At 55.0% G+C, this 19431-nt stretch overlaps 8 protein-coding genes across 8 annotated transcripts in view; 3 read left to right on the top strand and 5 right to left on the bottom strand.

Moving 5' to 3' along the window:
- Nucleotides 1–127: 127 nt before the first annotated feature.
- Nucleotides 128–648, bottom strand: P152DRAFT_464347 (ribosomal protein L36e; the record flags this gene model as incomplete). The annotated part of the gene is made up of 3 exons (XM_033680559.1): nt 128–290; nt 392–492; nt 592–648. The coding sequence occupies 3 exons, from the start codon at nt 646–648 to the stop codon at nt 128–130; spliced, it is 321 nt and encodes a 106-aa protein (XP_033537139.1).
- A 330-nt stretch (nt 649–978) lies between these two features.
- On the bottom strand, nt 979–2748 carry P152DRAFT_505401 (MFS general substrate transporter; the record flags this gene model as incomplete). Its single annotated transcript, XM_033682432.1, has 4 exons — nt 979–1620; nt 1701–1846; nt 1938–2205; nt 2287–2748. 4 exons carry the CDS (start codon nt 2746–2748, stop codon nt 1240–1242), a joined length of 1257 nt encoding a protein of 418 aa, XP_033537138.1. The 3' UTR covers nt 979–1239.
- Nucleotides 2749–4118: 1370 nt separating this feature from the next.
- P152DRAFT_470940 (ArfGap-domain-containing protein) lies at nt 4119–7738 on the top strand (the record flags this gene model as incomplete). Its single annotated transcript, XM_033681020.1, has 6 exons — nt 4119–4182; nt 4244–4377; nt 4432–4809; nt 4857–4923; nt 4972–6385; nt 6433–7738. The coding sequence occupies 6 exons, from the start codon at nt 4119–4121 to the stop codon at nt 7736–7738; spliced, it is 3363 nt and encodes a 1120-aa protein (XP_033537137.1).
- Nucleotides 7739–9656: 1918 nt separating this feature from the next.
- Nucleotides 9657–11169, top strand: P152DRAFT_455222 (eukaryotic phosphomannomutase). The gene is made up of 3 exons (XM_033678749.1): nt 9657–10012; nt 10065–10519; nt 10601–11169. The coding sequence occupies exons 1-3, from the start codon at nt 9905–9907 to the stop codon at nt 10851–10853; spliced, it is 816 nt and encodes a 271-aa protein (XP_033537136.1). The 5' UTR covers nt 9657–9904; the 3' UTR covers nt 10854–11169.
- On the bottom strand, nt 11039–14784 carry P152DRAFT_187223 (uncharacterized protein). Its single transcript, XM_033674227.1, has 5 exons — nt 13164–14784; nt 12618–12959; nt 12285–12566; nt 11625–12234; nt 11039–11328 (listed from the first exon to the last, which is right to left on the bottom strand). The coding sequence occupies exons 1-5, from the start codon at nt 14481–14483 to the stop codon at nt 11282–11284; spliced, it is 2601 nt and encodes an 866-aa protein (XP_033537135.1). The 5' UTR covers nt 14484–14784; the 3' UTR covers nt 11039–11281.
- Nucleotides 14785–16015: 1231 nt separating this feature from the next.
- On the bottom strand, nt 16016–16656 carry P152DRAFT_470936 (uncharacterized protein; the record flags this gene model as incomplete). Its single annotated transcript, XM_033681019.1, has 3 exons — nt 16016–16099; nt 16149–16563; nt 16616–16656. The coding sequence occupies 3 exons, from the start codon at nt 16654–16656 to the stop codon at nt 16016–16018; spliced, it is 540 nt and encodes a 179-aa protein (XP_033537134.1).
- Nucleotides 16657–17401: 745 nt separating this feature from the next.
- P152DRAFT_389970 (proteasome subunit beta type-1 precursor) lies at nt 17402–18225 on the bottom strand (the record flags this gene model as incomplete). Its single annotated transcript, XM_033676014.1, has 2 exons — nt 17402–18089; nt 18137–18225. The coding sequence occupies 2 exons, from the start codon at nt 18223–18225 to the stop codon at nt 17402–17404; spliced, it is 777 nt and encodes a 258-aa protein (XP_033537133.1).
- Nucleotides 18226–18685: 460 nt separating this feature from the next.
- Nucleotides 18686–19431, top strand: part of P152DRAFT_511642 (uncharacterized protein) — a 1148-nt gene continuing 402 nt past the window's right edge. The window contains exons 1-3 of the mRNA XM_033682717.1: nt 18686–18758; nt 18820–18874; nt 18924–19380. Of these exons, the coding sequence (XP_033537132.1) occupies nt 18690–18758; nt 18820–18874; nt 18924–19380 (581 nt within the window). The 5' untranslated portion in view covers nt 18686–18689. The remainder of the gene's footprint in view (nt 18759–18819; nt 18875–18923; nt 19381–19431) is intronic.

The following is a 19431-nucleotide window of genomic DNA, read 5'->3' as shown; positions in this document are numbered from 1 at the left end:
AATCATCTCCCTCGCCCGTGACTTTTTGGGAACCGTGGAAAATGGTGTCCGTTCCCCCAGGCCCGAACAAAGTGGTTGCAGAATTGATCCATCCCCGAAAAAACGCCCGAATCGTGAGATTTGACATTTAGTGGCCCGCGCGTCTCGACTCGGTGATGATCTTGGTCATCTCGTCGACCTTCCTCTTCGCGCGGCCGTAGGTGCCGAGTCTCTTCTTGGCCAGCTTGCGGGCGCGCTTGTCCTTGCTGTTGCGGAGGAGTTCGATGACTCGTCGCTCGTAGGGGGCGAGGCTGTTCAGATCAGGGTTAGCATTCGGTGTTCCATCGGCCTGTTCCAATTCGTGCCGCGGGTGGATTGGGTTTGGTTCGATGAGAACGGTGGAGAGACGTACCCAGCAACTTCTCGGACGATCTCGCGGACGAAGGCGGTGCGCTTCGAGAGGTGACCTTTCATACGCGATACACGCGGCTTCGGTGTACGGGGAGTGACTTTCTATAACGCAGCACAATCCATCAGCATTTGTTGCATTCCAAGAACCTCGACTGCGGCGGGCGGGCATTGGGATCTTCTCGGGAATCAGAGAACACGTACATGGCCGGAGTTGAGGCCAACGGCGAGGCCGCTCTTCTGCTGAACGTCCTTCGGCATGATGAAGGAACCGTGTGCAGGAAATGGAGGGAGATGTTGAGGTGCTGCGGGTTAGTTGAAGGGTTGGAATGGAGGTGGTGGATGGACGTTGAGGAATTTGCGGGAGGGACTGGTGCGCAGGCGAGGGTGGGGTTGTGATTGGTGGACAACGCGAGGCCAGCCGAGCGAAGGGGAAAAGGTTGTTCCGGATAGAAAATTTTGTTGGCCTTGTTGCCTGAGGTATTAAATTGGTCACGTGCAGGTAGTTATTTATTTACCTGATGTGTATTAATTATGTCAAAGCTCATAGATGTCTTACAGCCTCGTTGCCTCACCAACCCACTCACACCAGCACCAGCACAGACTGGCTGACCCCCTGATCATCCCTCAAACTCCGGGCATCCAGACTTATATCAGACGCGGGATGAGTGTCCGTTGTCACAGTTTTACAATTGGTCATGATCGGTTGATGAGTTCGAACTGAAGACCTTGATTCTGGTAAACCAGCCAGAAATAAAACCTTTATCTACTTGTAGTAGGAAATATGATAAACAACCAAGAAATACCCCTTTTTCCCGCCCACCACATTCTCCCATCCCATAACTAACCCCCTCACTGCCGTCCTAGCCCCCGAAAAAACCCCAACGCAATCCCTAACGCCGCAACCGCCAGCCCAACATTAACCCACTGCCCCCCACGCAGGCCACCCAGCAGGCCACCGTCCCCAACTTTCCCCACCCCCCCTCTCTGCACCCCCGTCTGCGCCGCTGTCGCGACCGCCAACTCCAGCGCGCGCCCGACGAAGTTCGACGTCATCAGCAGCGCGCTCCCAAGCGCCTGATCATCGTGCGGAAGTTCCCTGGCGATGACGAGGCTGGCGACGGGCCAGATGACCTCGACGGTGAAGCAGAGGAGCATGGCGGGGAAGCCGTGGGCCCAGTAGGTGGTGGTGGGGGGGATGGGGGGAGGACGAAGAGGAACGGGGGAAGGAGGCTGCAGGTTAGGGCGGTGAGGAGGAGGTGGGAGGATGGGAGGCGGGAGAGGGCGGGGGAGAGGAGGAGGGAGATGAGGACTGTGAGGTTAGAAGCGGGGGTGGAAGGGTGGGGGGATTGAAGAATTATCTTACCGCCTGAGATACCGGCAGCGAGAAAGCGCAAAGTTGTTTGCAGCTCGCTCAATCCGAGATAGCTCTGATAACTAGAGTTGGGGGATTTAGCCTCTGTACTCCACCGTTGCTGGAAGGGAGCGTGACTCGATAGTCGAAAAGTGGCGCCTACAAGTACGTTGCAAAGATCAGGAAGCCGTTGTACGACGCGAAAAACACCCGACCATTATGAACAGAGCGGAGAACCGGACATTCTTAAACATGGACACCCGTAAAAGAGGTGGCCGGCTCGAACCTCGCTCTGAACGGCGCTGCCAGAAGAAAAAGACAATAAGCAGAATGACAGCGAGTACAATCAACGGAGGAATCCAAGCCGTCGACCAACCGATGACATTTCCCTGGCTCAAAGCCAAAAGGAGTAGAAGCAAACTGGTCGAAATGATGGCCGCACCGAGCCAGTCGACATCGAGCGCCTTGCGTCTGAAACCAATGCTTTCAGAATTGGCCTTTCGTTTCCGGATTTGAGGTGCCGACATCACCATGGCAGCACCCACGGTCGTGAACGCTCCTACAATCGTCGAAATCCAGAAGACCCATTTCCAGGACAAATAGCCCCCTACTAGCCCGCCCGCCAGGTTCCCCAAGATGGATCCCAACGACGCCACCGCTGCCACCGCGACGAACCCCCGATTCCGCGCCGCTCCAGGCGCAAACGTCGTCGCGATGGTCCCCAACCCCGAGGGAATCATTGCCGCACCGCTCACCCCCTGCAGCGCACGCAGGACATAAAACGCGATCTCCCCCGTCGCGAAGGGGAGGCAGAGCGTCGACAGCGTGAACAGCGTTGACCCAGTCAGAAACACCGGATGGTGGCCGTAGACGTCGGCGATACGGCCCCACGGGAGCATGACGCACCCTACCGAGATGTTGTAGATGGAGACGACGATCTGTTGGGCGCTCGGCGGGATGGCGAGGTCGGCGCCGATGGTAGGCAGGATGATTACGACGGAAGACATGTTGAAGATCTAGGGTTGGCCATGAATTACGAGTTCGGTGGCGAGGGGGTGGTTGATACTTGGAACGGGTTGCAAGACCGAGATACGTACAGGGAGGAAGGCGGCGCTGGATATCGCGCTTACGAGAAGGATACTTCGCGCTTTGGAGAGTTGAGGATACAGAGGAGGTGGGGTCCCGACCTCGATCCCATCGTCGCCTCCAGGCGGGAGTTCAGCCGTAGCGACATCACGGTTTGACAAGGCGATATCGTGTGTAACATCAGGAACACCTACGCTGGTTTGCTTGGTGTCTTCGGCAGGTGACTTGTGGTCAGACCAATGGAGCGGTTTTGGCGTGTTGATATTGCCAACCCGCCCGGCCGCCCCCACAGTTGTTAGCGCCGATTAGTGCCCTGAATCATGAATTCATGATATTGTGAGATTAGTCAGCAAGATAGTACTGTTGCCTTATGGCCTCAGATATCAATAATCACGTGGTCCCAGCCAATCCTCTAACACTAAACCTCCGAGAGCAGGAAAAGATGAGGAGATGACGATTTTGGTGGGAATTTTGGTCACACGTGCCGTTGCCCGCTGCCTAAGACCAAGGGCAGGCAGCAGTAACAACAGTCAGGATTAACGGGTAACGCTTAATTAGTTAGTGTAACTGGGCAGGTGTGCCTCAGCCCTGAATCCTGATAGACGTAAGGGGTGCTACTGAAAAAGGCGAAGGGACAGCAGGCGGGATCAGAACAATAGGAGATGTGAGAACACTGAATAGGGTCATACTAAAAGGGATACAACCTCGTGTAAGCAACTTCCGGTAGCAATCATTCCTCCGCGGCAGGAATCCAGCAGAATGCACTATATGCAGCTGGATAATCAGCACTGATGTGGAATTGCTTGGAGTAATTTCCCTGTGGCGTCAGCGGCACCTCTCGCCCGCCCCGCCGCTTGAACAGAGTGCCCATCTCCATTGTCCACATCTATCGGATCGAACTGAATGGCCTTTGTCCATCCTCCGCATTGATATCCGCCTTTCTCTCCTCTCACCCCCGATTCCCTGGAACTCTGAGCAGCTCCGCCATCCATCTTCCGAGTATCATACACGACAACCATCTCTTTGCCCGGATCCAACCAAACCCCCGGCCGTGGCGGACGTGCATCGCAATATACGCCAACCCCGCGACCATCTCTCGCCGATATTACGCTTCGATTTCGCGCCATATGTCGCGGTCCTACCTGCAAATTTGACCAACTTGACACCCAGCATTACGAGCTCCATGCCGTGACCGTCGCCGACCGCGCTTTTGTATCCATTCCTTTATTATACATACCTTCTCCTGGACAGGGTCGGTTGAGCATCCACGCTTCCGCACAGTGTAGCCGCGATGGGCAACGTTTCAAGCAAGGCGGGTGACGAAGGTCAACTTGTCTTGCGCGATCAGTCACGCTGTATGGTTTCCCTTGTCTGTCCCTCCGCAATATTAGTATCTAACCTTTGGGGGCCCGACAGTTTCGATCTCGAACGTATCCATTACGAATTCCCGGGGCCGTACTATTCTTAACATTACTCCGAATGCATATCCTGCGACGAGGTTCAGCGCCAAGCGCGACTTGGGGGACGATGCTGTAATAGACTATGTACAGGTACGCAAAGCTGGCTTTGGATCAGAAGTCCCCGGCTAATGAGGGCGCTGTTAGGACCCTGAAGCTACTCCCGCTGCTCTTCCCACATTCCTCCTCCGACTTTCGAACGACGATGAAATCAATATCAACTTCACCTTCATCGTGCGACAAGAGCAATCCCCGGGGAGCGCAGACGGCGAGAATCCGACCGCCCCAACTGACACTAATATCAATGGTTTGACCTATATATTTGGGTCGAGTTTGAAAGAGCTGGACAACCTAGTGACCCGAGAATTCCATGCCGATCCAAACCTGCACAAGAATTCGAACGTGCAGTTGATCGGAGATTACTCGACCAGCAACAGCTCGTCGGTACAATTTACATGGTCATGGAAGTGGAGACCGCCGAAACCAGTGGAGGAGAAGGGAGGAGGATGGCGTACTTGCTGCAGCGTAAGGCGAGCGATTGGCTGATTTAGGATGATACTAACGTCTAATAGTTCGTGGAATACAACCAGCGCGCGCACAGATTGGATTCGTTGGCAACTTTCACGTTTTGGGTGCAGAGTACGTATATTCGGCTACTAAAGCAGCGTCAATTATTAACGGCAGCAGATCAACGCCCGCTTGGCAGTCCAAAGATACTGTCACCCCGTTTAGATATCGGTGTGCCACCTCGATTGCGGGTACCTTCCGCGCAATCCGTGGAATCTCGCTTGAGCGACTCGGATCCCGGCGAAACCAAGGAACAACTTCCACCACTCTCTCCAACCATCGAAGCGATCCCCGAAGATGGCCTAGGTATTCTCCCCGTCTCGACCACCTCGACTGTCGGTGGCCCTAATGCGGTCAAAGTCGACGTGGCATGTCAGCGACCCGGAGGAGATGTAAGCGCTGTAGAGGACGGTCCGCTCTTCCGCGCGACCATGAAGGCGATGGAGCAAAGGACAGGGTCCATGCGGACGCGGTGGAAGAAGGTCCTCAAGCGAGCAGAGGCTTCCCACGAAGCACAGGGGTCGTGCAACGAGGCAATCGCTGCGCTGATAGAAGCCCTGAAAGATGTCTCGTCCTCGAACGCGAACGCGGTTCAGCCGGCTATCGAACACTATTTCGACAAGATCGCGCGCGAGATTTTGGCGTACGAGAAGCAGAACACGGTCAATCTGCAAAAGATGATCATTGATCCCATCAACAAGCTGTACAATGTCGATATCAAGCAGGCCGACTCCAAGAAGAAAGACTTCGATGACGAAAGTCGAGAATACTATTCATACGTTGGACGATACCTTGGTCAACGATCGGATTCTTTGAAAGAGAAGAAGCGCGTGGAGACCGATTCGAAATATCAATCCAAGCGACGGAATTTCGAGCTCAAACGTTTCGACTATTCTTCGTTCATGCAAGACCTTCACGGCGGCCGCAAAGATCAGGAGGTCCTTTCGCAACTGACCCGATATGCCGTCGCGCAAACACGGGGCTATCTCGCGGCGGCGAAGAAGATCGAGGCGATGCTCCCCCAGTTGGACGCGCTCACGCATGAGGTCCAAGAGGCCGCCAAAGAGTATCAGCTCCAGAGGACGGAACGAGAGGAGAAGCGACGCGCGTTGGAGAAGAGCTCCACCGCATATAGGGAGCCGGAATATCCGACCACAGCCCCCGCCAGTTCAACTCAGACTAGTGCACCCAATGGCCGGTCTGCGATCGCCAGCGACTCGGAGGCGACATTGCGCAGTGAGGCCACCGTGGCGAAAACTACGCGTAGTGCGTCGACCAGCCAGATGACGGCGGCCTTAGCCATCGCCTCCAATGGCCAGATGGATGGTCCGCAAACGAACAAGGCCGCCGCCCTTTCCGCATCTCCAAACGATAAGTTTAAGGGCTACCGGGATCTGGAAGAGAAAGATTACACGCAACCGAGGGATGGAGAGGGAAGTGCAACTCTGCACAAGAAAGAGGGTTTGCTGTGGGCGTTGAGTCGACCGGGTAGTCATGTGGACCCGAAAGGCCTCAATAAGCAGGCGTGGCATAAGTATGTTCTCAAATGACTTGCAAGCGGATGGAATGCTAACGTCGCAGATTCTGGATCGTACTCGATCAAGGCAAGCTTACCGAATACACGAATTGGAAGCAGAAGCTCGACCTTCATATGGACCCGATTGACTTGCGAGTCGCATCCGTCCGAGAGGCACGCAATGCGGAACGCCGATTCTGCTTCGAGGTCATCACGCCCAGCTTCACCCGCGTCTACCAAGCCACGTCGGAAGAAGACATGAAGAACTGGATTTCCGCCATCAACAACGCTCTACAGACCGCCTTTGAACGACGAGCCCCATCCGAAAGCCCCTCGACCGACTCCTTGCCAAACTCCACGCGACGCGATATCGCCTCGGTGCTGACCGGAAAGAGTCCCTCCATTTCTGGCCACCGAATCTCTCACTCCTCCTCCAACAAGATGGTCAGCCGACATGCGACGGTCAACGACCGCCCCTCCTCCAGCCGACCCACCGATCCCGCCGCCGCCGATGCCAACGCCGTGAAGCTCCTGAACCAGATCCGCGAGACGGACGCAGGCAACAAGTTCTGCGCGGACTGCGGCACGGAGACTCGCGTCGAATGGGCCAGCATCAATCTCGGTATCATCATCTGCATCGAGTGCAGCGGTATCCACCGCTCCCTCGGCACGCACATCACCAAGATCCGCTCCGTCACCCTCGACCCCTCCTCCTTCACCCCCGACGTCGTCGAGCTGATCCTCACCATCGGCAACCGCGTCAGCAACATGATCTGGGAATCCCGCCCCGTCGACACGATCCCCAAGCCCCTCCCGACCTCGACCCGCGAACAGCGCCTCAAATACATCACCGCCAAATACGTTGACCGCGCCCTCGTCACCCCCATCTCCCGCACCCTCTCCCATTTCCCCACCCCCGACGACACCCTCCTCGCCAGTGTCAAGCAAAACGATATCAATCACGTCCTCTACGCCCTCGCCGTCCGCGCCAACCCCAACGCCACCGACCGCAGCCGCAACACCCACGTCGTCTACCTCGCCCTCGCCGCCGCCGACCCCGCCTCCCCGGCCGACACCTCCTCCCCCTCCTCCACACCCCCGCCACCTTCCACCGGCCCGCGCAAGGCGTTCCCTCTCGCGGAACTACTCCTCCTCAACGGCGCGAGCTTGCCGACCACTCCGCCGCCGTTCCCGCTCTCCGGGCCCGCGAAGATGTATCTCGATGCGAAACGGGAGCGGGAGAATTTGAGTCAACGGGGCGGAGATACGGTGACCGCATTGCCGATGATTTCACGGGAGGGGGTGACGGAGCGGGGTCTAAAGCGGGGGAGCATGGGACCGTTGGGGAGTAAGGATCGGAGGGTGTTTTGAGTTGGGATTCGAGGCTTGGAATGGCGCGTTGGACATTGGATGAAAGTGCGACGGGCGTTACTTGGATTGGGCGGCCGGGGAAGATCGCCTGCGCGTGTTTCCTCGAACACATACAGTGCACGATCTAATGATATTAGTGGTCAGGTTTCTACGACGAGGTTTTCGGGATTCGGCGACCTGACATGGACGAATTCTCTTCTGTTGTTGTATTATTGGAATCGAGCATGGACAGTCTCGTATGTCGCGCGTGCAGTACTGAACCTACCTTACCTGTTTCAATTGAATCCTGAGAAGCAGAGTTTCAAGATGCGATCCATCAGTGCCTATTAAGAACTTATCCAGTGAAAATAGACGGAAGGATTGTTACAGCTTGATCTGGCTTGCTATTGCATCCTATAGGATCCGACACTTACAAACCGGTATACACGTTGGGTGTTAAGAAACAGTTGAACTGTTCTTCACATCACTTCTCTAACTAAATCACTTCAATAATCCAATCCGAGCGAGAAGGTATTCGCGATGAATTACCGAAGACTGTTCGGACCTGAATTCACTTGCCTAGCTGGACAGCCTTCGCTCTTTTGAATGCCTTCTCTTCCTCTCCATCGAGCCTTCTCTTCTCTTGGCCTTCATCATCTTCGTATAGAAACTACACTCGCAAGCAGCACTCAACTCGTCCTATATTCAAATCAGCACTTCACAGCGAGAACATAGCTCCTTGACTCATCACCAAACCATCGTACATACCATACCATACCTTCCCACCATCACTATGGCTCACGCAGTCTCCAAGCTTTCCTCCCCGACCCACCGAATCTCGAAGTTCTTCATCCGAACCACCAGGATCAAGCACACCAAACCCTTCCCCCGGTGCAACAAGCCCTCCAAACGCTCCTCCAAGCCCGCAGTCTCCCCTACATCGCCCTGGGGCCACCAAAAACCCTCCGTCGCGGCTCTCCAATTCTACATGTCCTGGGTGATCAGCCCGGCCGACACGCCCGCGCTCCTCGCCGCGAAGGTCGAGCGGTTCGCGAACTACGTCCACGAGCCCGACCATCCGCCGTCGGGGTGCCAGGGGCGCTCGTTTGAGGATATCCCGGTGAAGGAGCTAGAGGGTGTTCATAAGGAGATTTTTCGGAGGATGATGGTGGCAATTATGATGGATTAGGGTATCCTAGAGTTGCTTCTGGGGGGTAGGTGATTCCTTGCTCTTTCTTCGTCATGGTTTGCTGATGGGTGGATGCAGTGTGGTATAGACGTCGTCGTTCATCGTCGGTCGTCGTTCTATCATTACGGTTTTGGTCCCAACGGTGCACTGCGGTGGAGGCGAATGATACGCAAACAGGAAACGGAATGGACTATGAATGAACAGAAACAATATGGAAAAGAGGATACAGTCTTTCGCAAATACTTAGGATAGTGCGGTTGATAGGCCACTATCGTCTTGTCGTTCTTGAATACAAACCTATACAACTTTGTTGCCAATATGCGCTCTGATGATGAATGGTAAGATGGTGTATACAGTATATGACGGCCATCGACTAGGCTCTCCTGAATGATGATCGAGGTCTAAAGACTCTCTCACGACATGAGATGGTCAATATTGACGACTTTCTTCGAATCGGACTCCTCATCCCTCTCGCTCTCTCACACACGATGATGGATGAGTGATCGGTCCTATCATCATCTCAACCAGCACCTCTGATGACCACGCATCTCCGACGCCATTTCTCGCACAAAAATGAAATCCCAACGATTATTTCGATACAAGTAACATGATAGTGATGATATTTGATAATGATAACCGATGAGTCGACGTCGAAGCTACTAGGATAAGTGTCCGTTGCGGTCCGTTGCGGAGAGGCGCCGAGCACATCCCATCGGCCCATCCCCTCATTTCCCAATCGGGCGTTCGCCTGTCAGGAACCTGGTGGACTGGGGAAAGCTTCAATTCAGCAGTTGGCAGTATCAAAATCCTCCCTCCTCCATCCCCAATTCAGGACTCGTGGCTTCTTTTCGCTTCACGACACCGTGTAATCTTTGAATCAACCGCTATTTCAGAGTCTGAATTCCCTCGAGAAGCCAGTGGTTCACTCTTCTGTCTTTACCACCCACTCCGGAGCTTCAATTGCACTTTACCGTGACATTTCCTCATACACCGCAACCATGGCGCACGCAGAAGCAGGCTCGCTTTATCCCCCCCTCAACCAGCGTCCCATCAAGAACACCGTCGTCCTTTTTGACGTCGATGGCACCCTCACCCCCGCCCGACAAGTCCGTATCCCCCCATCCCCCCCTCTCCCATCCCTCACTAACCCCCCCCAAGGACGCCTCCCCCGCCATGCTCCAACTTCTCTCCGAACTCCGCCACAAAGTCGCCATCGCCTTCGTCGGCGGCTCCGACCTCGTCAAGCAACAGGAGCAACTCGGCACCGCCTCCGTCAACGTGACCTCGCTCTTCGACTTCTGCTTCTCGGAGAACGGGCTCACCGCCTTCCGCCTCGGGGAGCCGCTGCCCTCCACCTCGTTCATCCAGTGGATCGGGGAGGAGAAGTACCAGGCGCTGGTGCGCTGGATTCTGCACTACATCGCGGATTTGGAGATTCCGGTGAAGAGGGGCACGTTTGTGGAGTTTCGGCATGGGATGATTAATGTGAGTCCGGTGGGGAGGAACGCGAGCGGGGAGGAGAGGCATGCGTTCGAGGCGTATGATAAGGAGCATGGGATCCGATCAAAGATGGTAGAGGAGTTGAAGAAGGCGTTCCCGGACCTGGGATTAACGTGAGTTGCCCCCCTTTAATCCCATCTCAACCTTTATTTTACTTCTTATCCTTGAACCTAACTCTGGTCACCTATCCATAGCTACTCCATCGGTGGCCAAATCTCCTTCGATGCCTTCCCCACCGGCTGGGACAAGACCTATTGCCTGCAGCACATCGAGGCCGAGAAAACCCGCCCGGACGGCGTCGACTACTCCACCATCCACTTCTTTGGCGACAAGACCTTCCCAGGCGGCAACGACTACGAGATCTACGACGATCCGCGGACGATCGGGCATAGCGTCAAGAACCCCGAGGATACGGCCCGGATTTTGAAGGAGCTGTTTTTCTCGTGAGCGAGCGGCATGCCGACGGGGGGGTTGCTGAAGATAAATAGAGGCGTTCGGAGGGTGGGATTGGTTAATCAAAAGGTGTGAGGAAGCCCGGAATAGAAATCGGGGTAATTCGCTGAAAGAGAAATGGTGGTAACCTGAATTATGCGACGCTGGAGTGGCTAGCTATACAATTAGGTGAACCAAAATCCGAGCATGGATCGCACCGCATTATGCACAACTTTCGCTGCGATGGAACCGTCCTTTATCTGCGTTGCACTGCTGCACACTTCATAGTATTCCTCCGCCAACCCTTTCATTCACTCAACCAACTCCGTACTCCACCACTAAAAGCTCCATGATCGATCCAGTCGGCGTAAAACGATATCCCACCGCAAGCACTATTGGTGTATGATACACGGGATATCGATGGCGCCCACGCGGCTCACCAATCACCATCTCCCAAACGAAAGTCGCTCGCTCTTCTCCTTGTCCGCTCCTAAACACGCCAAATCAAATAAGTCAGCGACCCGGTCCCGGCAAGGAGTCCACTCACGAAAAATGACCCCGGGCATCGCCCAGTCGTCCTCGGTATTCCACCAAAACAAGATAGAAAGATCCCCAAGGAGGCGTAAAAGTACATGAATAACCAGGATGAATAGAACGGGGAAATAAAAAACAGTTCGCAATCCCCAATTCACAGCTCCGGCGATCCGCGCGCGCGAGCATCATCCAGCCCTTCCCCCTGCGGCTGCGACGAGGAATACACCCAAGTAGAAACGGAAGAGAACCCACTTTTGACCACGTTGGCGAGCTGGTGCAGCCGACCCTGCCCTTTCTCGCGCGGCGTGCGCATGCTGTTGACCGCGTCCATGTCCGGGCCGTCGTCGTCGTCGTCGTCATCGTCGTCGTCTTCGGAGGAGGTGGAGGAGGCGTCGCTGGAGGGAGAGGCGCGGGGGGGCTTTTTCGTGGGGGGCTTTTTCGTGGCGGATGAGAGGGGTTTGGTGGTCGGGGAGGTCAAGGCGGACGTCTTGGGGTTCTTCGGGGTCGGTGGCTTCGTTGCAGTAGGCGATCTTTTTGCTTGGCCGGGGAGTGGGGAGGACAGAGTACTGCGGCCCTGGCTCTGACTAGGGTTGAGCGCGTGGCGGAAAGATGGAAACCGGGATTTGTAGGTCGCAGGGGGCGCCGGTTTCGGTTTCGGAGGCTCTTCTTTCTTCGCGGAGGCAACGGGTTCGGTGTCGAGTATGGGAGGGGAGGAGGGGATCTCGTCGTCAGCATCGAGCATGTCCTGGTCGCTCGGCTGCGACGCAATTTTGTTGACCGCTTGCCATGCGGGCGGATGAACTGACTGTGCTGGAGATGACTCCGTTTTCTTGGCGGTGGGGAGTGACGAAGGGAGGTTCTTCTAGTATCGAAGTTAGGGTCAAGTTTACTACTCGCGGTTAGGGGTCAGACCTTTTTGGGATGGACCTTGAGCTGGGCAGGAGATCGCTCAGGCTCATCGCTCGACACTTCAGATCGTTCACGGGGCACGAGCGGCACCGGTGCCAATGCCGCTTCCGCTTCCTCTTCGTCATCCTCTTCGTCATCCGTGGTCTCCTTTTCTTCCACTGACGTTGCCTCGCTCTCGTCTTCCTCCTCTTCGTCATCCGTGGTCTCCTCCGCCTCCACTGACTGTTTCTCGATCACCTCTTCCTCAGCCTCGTCCGTCGTCTCCTCCGCTTCCACCGCCTGTGTCTCGGTCAACTCGTCCTCTTCCTCGTCACTGGCTTCTTCACTGCCGCTTACTTCCTCCTTGTCCTCTTCAGACTCCCTCTCCTCTCCCGAGCTAGAAGCGGCTTCCCTAGTGTCCGTTTCCTCATCCGCATCCGACTCGTCCGTTTCAGCGACATTTCGCTCTCCGGCACGAGTTTTCGTCTTTTCAGCTACCTTTGCAGCACGTGTGATTTTGCCGGTGCCGGGAGTCGAGTTCTTCAACCGCTCCACTTCGATGGTAGGTTCATCGTCGGTGGTGTCATTATCATCCTCATCAACGTGATATGACGACTCCTTGTTTCCGGTGTTCTCATCTATGGATGCCGATGTTGACGTTTTGCTCTCCTCTTGTTCCTCGGAGCCTTCTTCCCCACTCTCTTCTTCATTCTCCACCTTTTCCTCTCCCATTTCGGCGTCCTTATCCTCAGCTTCAGCTTCTCCATCTGCCTCAGTAGGTGCAGGAGTTATAGTAGTCCGCTCCGCCCTCGCTATCTTCGATGCTGCCGTAGCTGCCGCCTTGCGAGATATAGGAACGACATGCACCTCCGGCTGCTTCAACTCTTTCGTCTTCTTCCCTACGGCCTTTGGCGATAAAAATCTCCCAGAAATAACCGAATCGCTATCCCGTATCGACGACCGCCGATCGTCAATCGAGATCGAGTCCCCGCCGGAACTCCCCCGTCGGCTGGAGGGTGCTCGGAAGGCTGGTGCAATCGGCCGTTTGGAAGTGGAAGAAATGCTGGATGATCGGGGCGCTCGGGATAAATCTGATGGGGGGTTGGATCGGACAAGCGGTACTTCAGGATCGCTTACTTCTGAGGCATCGTCGTCCGCAGTGATGTAGGTGGCGCTTTTGGAAGATGGGCGTTGACCGAGTCGTGTAACCTTGTCGGTCGCGTTTCGAGGACTAGCCGAGACGGAGATCGCCGCGCTGTCGCTGTTCCGTAGGCCAGACCGTTTCGGTGGAGGACGCATTACATTCAGAGAAGAGGCCGGGGGAGATGATTTAGGAGCGTCATTGATTCGCCCATTGGATTTGAAAAGCCTCGCCTTTCCCTTTATCGATTCATAGCTCCGCCCAGGAAGTAAATTGCTGTTCTCGATGTATTTAAGGGTCATGCTATTCCTCAGCGCCTTCAACAGCGTTTCTTCCTCGTGGTCATCCCATTTATTTCCGCCGGCAGCAGGTACGGTCTTGGTAGCAACACTCTTCGCTCGTCTTGATGCCGATGTGGCCCTCGGGGTCAGAGACTTCGATTGCGCTGAACGAGAGCTTTCACCTCTCTGAGGGACCAGATTGTTCTGCGTGAGGAATGGTCGCATATTCCCCATCAATTTTGATGCAACGGGCGGCGACGGTTTCCGCGGTAGCTGTGCCGATTTACTGGAAGTCGCGGAACCGACTTGTCGTTGCTCCCTCGCCGCGTCGAGTGCCTTAGATGCGGACATGGGACCCGAGGTTTCCAGTGATCCGTTCGGACGGATTCCCAAGACGTTGTTGCCTGGCTTTCTGGGTGTGAAAAATGACGGCCTTGATAGTTTGCCCGTTGGTTTGGGAGGGGCCTCCTCTTCATCCTCATCTTCCGATATGGGAACGTCGTAGTCATCCGCTCGTAAATCCTCGCTCGGTCGAATCTGAATGGGTGAAGATGACTGCTCCGGTGCATGGTCTTGCTCGGCCGTGTTGTTAGGGATAGAGGACGGGATCGCAACGTCGGAGTCTTCGACAATTCTAGCCGCCGACTTCTTCATCTTCTTCTTCTTCTTTTTTTCCTGGGACGATGGGGATACCAGCGCATCCGGTTGGGAGTCTTTGACCAGAACCACCCCATTGCGCCCGGTCACTTCGACATCCCCTGTAGCCCCAGCTTCTGCGTCGTGATCCACGTCCACCTCCATCGATTCAACCGGGACATCCGCGTCCTGATGTTCAGCGACACGGTCAAGCCTCCTTCTCTTGTTTGCTTGCTCAATGACATCCAATTTCCTCTTCAGGGCGGCCGGCTGGAGGTTGGACTCCGGTGGAATCGAAGAGAATCGGTTTTGCGTGGCGGGGATAACTTTCACGATGAGCTGGTCATTTGGAGTTCCCTCAAAGATCTCTTCAACTGTGTCGCCAATGTCCAGATCAGCTCCATAGCCGTCCTGGAGTTTCTTGATCGCGAACTGCCTTCCCGATATCAGCACCGACGTGTGACGGTTACCGGGATAGTTGGACGGTTTCACTTACTGCGCACTGCGACCGCTCAAATAATTCCGTTTGTATCGCTCCTCTATCCGCTTCCATACTTCCTCGAAAGTCATGCTGGGCTGCACGGGCAGATTGAATATCCTACCCGTCAGTGGGCCCTTGGTCGCGGGCTTGAACGCAGCAGATGCGGTCGCCGCACCCTGATCGGGCGGGAGGACCTCGACGCGAAGACGCATTTTGAAGCTATGGTATCAAAGTGAAGATTCGGTATTCAACGGTGGAGGAAGGTTAGGAACAGGGAACGCGCGCAAGCTTTGAACTATCAACCATGCTGAAGTCGAATGCGAAAAGTGGAGCGCTAACGCGAGAAGTTGCGAAGGGAGAGCGGTAGAGACGGGATGGAAGAATGGAAGAGAAGTGATTATAGGGTGGTACTGAAGTGGAGTGATATATCACGTAAAAGTTCCGTTGAAGGTCTCTTTTCTCGCGGAACGCAAATGTATCAAACGGAGCTCCCACGGTCCCACCTCCAGATGCCAATTGCCAAACAGAAGGCGCCATGGTCCGAGCTCCTTCCCGAGCCTTCCAGAGTTCCAGAGTTCCAGTCTTCGGTCTTCCACACTTCCACCCTTCCTATCTGCCCAACCTCCTCAGTCTTCACTCACCTTCGTACGGTATGACTTAACTTTACACTGCTACGGATTCCCCGAGTAACTCGCGGAATTGCAATCAACCACCCATCGCGAGCGGGAGTTGCTTGCTGGTAATGCTGGTGCTAACAAAGATGTGTGGTTGTCTGCTGACACAGTCCCAATAGCGGGACGTCGGGGGGAGGGTCAACACTTAACAGCCACCTCCGACGACGTCAAGAGGCAAATGGCTTTGATTATCGGTCACCGATTCACTGGTTCTGGATATATCCCCATGGGTACGCGCGGGTGTAATCTCATTTTCACAAGGAGCTACCCAATTCCAGATGTGATGACGGATGGTATATATACTACCTGACAATGGCCAGATGATTCATGCCGTAATAGTAGTTGAATCTCTTTCCGCATGGATTGCCGGATTGGCGTGGTGTATAAGGTATTCGGTCTGGTAATTTGCATTATTTCATAACCCAGTCAACCACTATTGTCATCCTTGGCTTCTTTCATCTGTCATAGTCACATATATCCCATAATGTTTGCGGGGGATAATGCTCCAGTTCCCACCAACCCCTATCAAACGAATCCCCCCTCTAACCCACCGTCGCCGACGCCGCGCAAGCCTTAATCGTTTCCGTCCCGGTCGCCACCGTAACATTCTCATCGCACAGTCGAACCTACTCACGTCAGCACCTCCCTTCCAATCCCTAGATACCCATTACTCACCGGTCCATGCCCCAACGCAACCGTCCGCAACACACACCCCTTACAATCCACGCTGCTCGTCGCCACCACGTACGTCTCATGCCACGTACACGTCCCCCCCAGCCAGCCATCCTCGTCCGTGTCCGGCGCTGACGAGGTGACTGCGTCACGCCGATGTTTCATGCCGATGAAGACGAGGCTCGTGCAGGGGGCGGAGGAGGCAGAGATCATTGGGCCGCCGGGGTTGTAGGAGAGGGGAGTAGGTGCGGGAACTATGGGTCCGCCTGGGTTAAAGGATAGAGGAGGAGCAGATGCGGGAATCATGGGTCCGCCTGGGTTAAAGGAGAGGGGGGTAGGTGCGGCAGATCCACTGATGGTGGTGCTCTTCACAGTACTGGAGGGGCGGGCTCCTGTGAATAGTGCGGAGGCATGGGAGCTGTGGTATACCGTTAGCGATTTGGGGAGAGGATGGTTGGGATATGGCTTACGCGAAGAGAATAAGAGATATCGCGGATAAGAAGAGTTGCATCACGACTGATCGCTGTCGTTCAGCTAGTATGATACAATAATTCGAATACGATGCCGGTGTTATAAAGATCTATAAGTGCTTGCGATGAACTCGAAGTTGGTCAGCAGCTCATACACGGAGTAGCTAGTCTTTCGTGCTTTCTGGTACTGACTACCGTGGATCAGCTGGCAGGAGCATATTTGGCTTCGGAACCTTCGATGCTACATTCGCAGCATGCATGTAGTCCGTGAAAATTTTCGAGACAGCCAGTGAAGTTACAGGCCGAATGCCATCTTTCCCGTCATCCAATCTATACAGATTGAGCAGCTGTGAAGGATGGTTATATGGCTCAATTTTATCACCGTTCTCAGCTTCGCCCGGGGCCGACATCAGATGAAGTGGAGCAGGAGGGGATTTCGAGCAGAATATGGCCAATTGCTGTTTGAGGATTAATTACAAGACTGCATCGAGTATGATTGGCAATAAGAGCCATATGACAAATATATTTGGTTGGATTGGTACCCTGGTCCTGACTCCGGAATTAGTGAATCAAGCTTCCGGCTGACATTGAGTTCGCATGGAACGAAAGCACCAGAGCGTTACCATTTGATGAGCATTTACAACCCCGGGTGCAGTCATCTCAGGGTTAAACTGTAGCCACGTGTATTGCTCAAAGAAATCACTAGACGCCACGGAGCTCAACACCCCAAATGCGCCATCGAATGCGACGTAAACCAAGTATCCTCAGCTGTGGGTATCCCACTCCCTAATCCTGCTTCAGCGGCGAAATCCGCTCCTCAATCCCATTCTCTGTCACCACCAACACCTGCAATCCATCCCCCACCTCAATATGCCTCTCCACCGCACTCGTAAACGCATCCTCCACCAACTCCATCACATAGTTCCGCGACAACGGCACCACCTCCCGCGCCTTCAAATCATGCCCCTCCCCGCTCCCCGGCACGTACTGATTCTTGAAATTCACTTGATTGTCCAAAAACGGCATGATCAAACTCGCCGCCGCCCCGCCCGCCCGACACTGCTCCCGCTCATAGCTCCCCACCGGATCATAGCTATACAACGCCCCCTTCCCCTCCTCGTCGATCCCACCTAGGATCGCATGCGTATAATACGGGAAGAACCGCTTCCCATACAGCAGATGCGACAGCCGCTGCGCGCACGCTTTAACTGACATGTCCTTCCCGTGCTCGTACCGATAGATTTTCACGATGGTGTCGAGGCGCTCCTTGAGGGCGGCGCCGTCCGCGCCGAAGCCGACAACGCCGAGGATGATTCGCGCGCCGGTGGCGTCCGGGCCCTCGCCGCCGATGCGGAACAGCTTGGGCGCCATGCGGGAGTTGATGTTGTAGCCGGAGGTGGACCGGGTGTCACCGGCGAGGATGGTGAAGTCGGCGCCGGAGATGCCGAGGATGGAGCCGCCATTGTCGGTATAGCTATGGGGGATGTTAGTGACGTTGGAAGGGGGGGATGGGGAAGTTACGGGTAGAAGCCATGTTGTTTGGGGGCGGAGGCGGTGGTGGGTGATGTGAAGGAGTAGCCTGGCCCGTGGTCGGGGGCAGCGAAGGCCATGGTTTGGGGTCTAGTAGGGTCTTGTGGTGAATTGTGGTGAGAAGATTTGGAGTATGTATTGGGTTGACGGTTGGTAGTAGATGTATCGAGTGTTGGAGATTCGTTGAGGTTTGCTTGTTGTAGGTTGTGATGGAGAGCTTGAGCGTTGAAGGTTGGAGATAGACGCGAAGCTCAAGCTGCCTGCGGCTGTTGAGGCGCTAAGCCACTACCTAATAAACGCGCGATTGGGCGCTTCCTTGTCAAAGGACCCGCCAAGCCCTTAGTAGCCGCCAGCAATTCACTTTGTGAGTTGTGAGTTGCATCAGTCGGCATCTAATACGTAATCTTTCCTCTTCATACAGGTGCATTACCCGTACGCCTTGATGATTCTGCGGAACCTTCTAGTCATATAACGTATCCGAAAAAAATTAGCATGACCTATCCCGCTGCCATTCCGCAATTGAGAAGACTGAGAGGTCGACACCATGCTTGGAATGCTTGGACTGAGCTATGAAAGCAGCGAGGATGAAGATGCATCTGTTCCGTCTCAGAATGTAATTGGGCACCTACAAATCTCTCCTTAGGTCGGATATCTACTAATATACGCGGAATTAGACAAACCTTTCGGAGCGGCAGACGGTTCGGGCAAAGGAACCGAGCAATACAGCAGGTTCGGATCTTGGAGCACCTGTGCCGTAGATGCAACTAATGATTTCCAGATACTTCAGAGACACTCCCATCTCGACCTATCACGGAGACTCCGATGAAGCTCGTAACTCCAGCAGTCGACACCACACCTGAAGGACCAGCACTGGGACCATCCAGACCGCAAGCCGAACCTATCGATACAGACGAAGGACCAACTTCACGACCACAATCCCCTTACTCCGCCAACCGCACTGCCCTCCGCAACCTCACCCTCCCCCCCACCCCCTCCTTCACCATCCCCTCCTCCCCCCCGGGCAGCCCCCCCGCCTCCACCGCGAAATTCACCCAATTCCTCTTGCTCAAGAAGCGCGGCGTGCATTTCAACGAGCGCCTCTCCACCAGCGCGCAGCTCCGTAACCCCGCGCTGCTGTCGAAGCTGCGCGAGTTCGCGGGGATATCGGATGAGGAGCAGTATGCGACAGCGCTGGAGGGGGAGGACGGGGTGGTGGTGAAGTGGCCGGAGTATGCGTATGTGGAGAGGTTGGCGGCGGCGCAGGTGGGGGGAGGAAGGGGGAGGGG

Source organism: Eremomyces bilateralis (assembly GCF_010015585.1).
Source record: "Eremomyces bilateralis CBS 781.70 unplaced genomic scaffold P152scaffold_3, whole genome shotgun sequence".
NCBI lineage: Eukaryota > Fungi > Ascomycota > Dothideomycetes > Eremomycetales > Eremomycetaceae > Eremomyces > Eremomyces bilateralis.
The sequence above is the reverse complement of the archived record's forward strand: the minus strand, read 5'-3'. Positions and strand labels throughout refer to the sequence as shown.

What these genes read in the sequence shown, in the direction of transcription:
- P152DRAFT_455222 (XM_033678749.1), top strand. Translation starts at nt 9,905, where the DNA reads ATGGCGCACGCAGAAGCAGGCTCGCTTTATCCCCCCCTCAACCAGCGT. An exon ending in CCCTCACCCCCGCCCGACAA is followed by an intron (nt 10,013 to 10,064) that starts GTCCGTATCCCC and finishes ACCCCCCCCAAG; the next exon opens with GACGCCTCCCCCGCCATGCT. An exon ending in TTCCCGGACCTGGGATTAAC is followed by an intron (nt 10,520 to 10,600) that starts GTGAGTTGCCCC and finishes ACCTATCCATAG; the next exon opens with CTACTCCATCGGTGGCCAAA.
- P152DRAFT_187223 (XM_033674227.1), bottom strand. Translation starts at nt 14,483, where the DNA reads ATGGAGGTGGACGTGGATCACGACGCAGAAGCTGGGGCTACAGGGGAT. An exon ending in CTGAAGAGGACAAGGAGGAA is followed by an intron (nt 12,567 to 12,617) that starts GTAAGCGGCAGT and finishes GAGTTGACCGAG; the next exon opens with ACACAGGCGGTGGAAGCGGA. An exon ending in GCTCGCCAACGTGGTCAAAA is followed by an intron (nt 11,329 to 11,624) that starts GTGGGTTCTCTT and finishes TGGCGTGTTTAG; the next exon opens with GAGCGGACAAGGAGAAGAGC.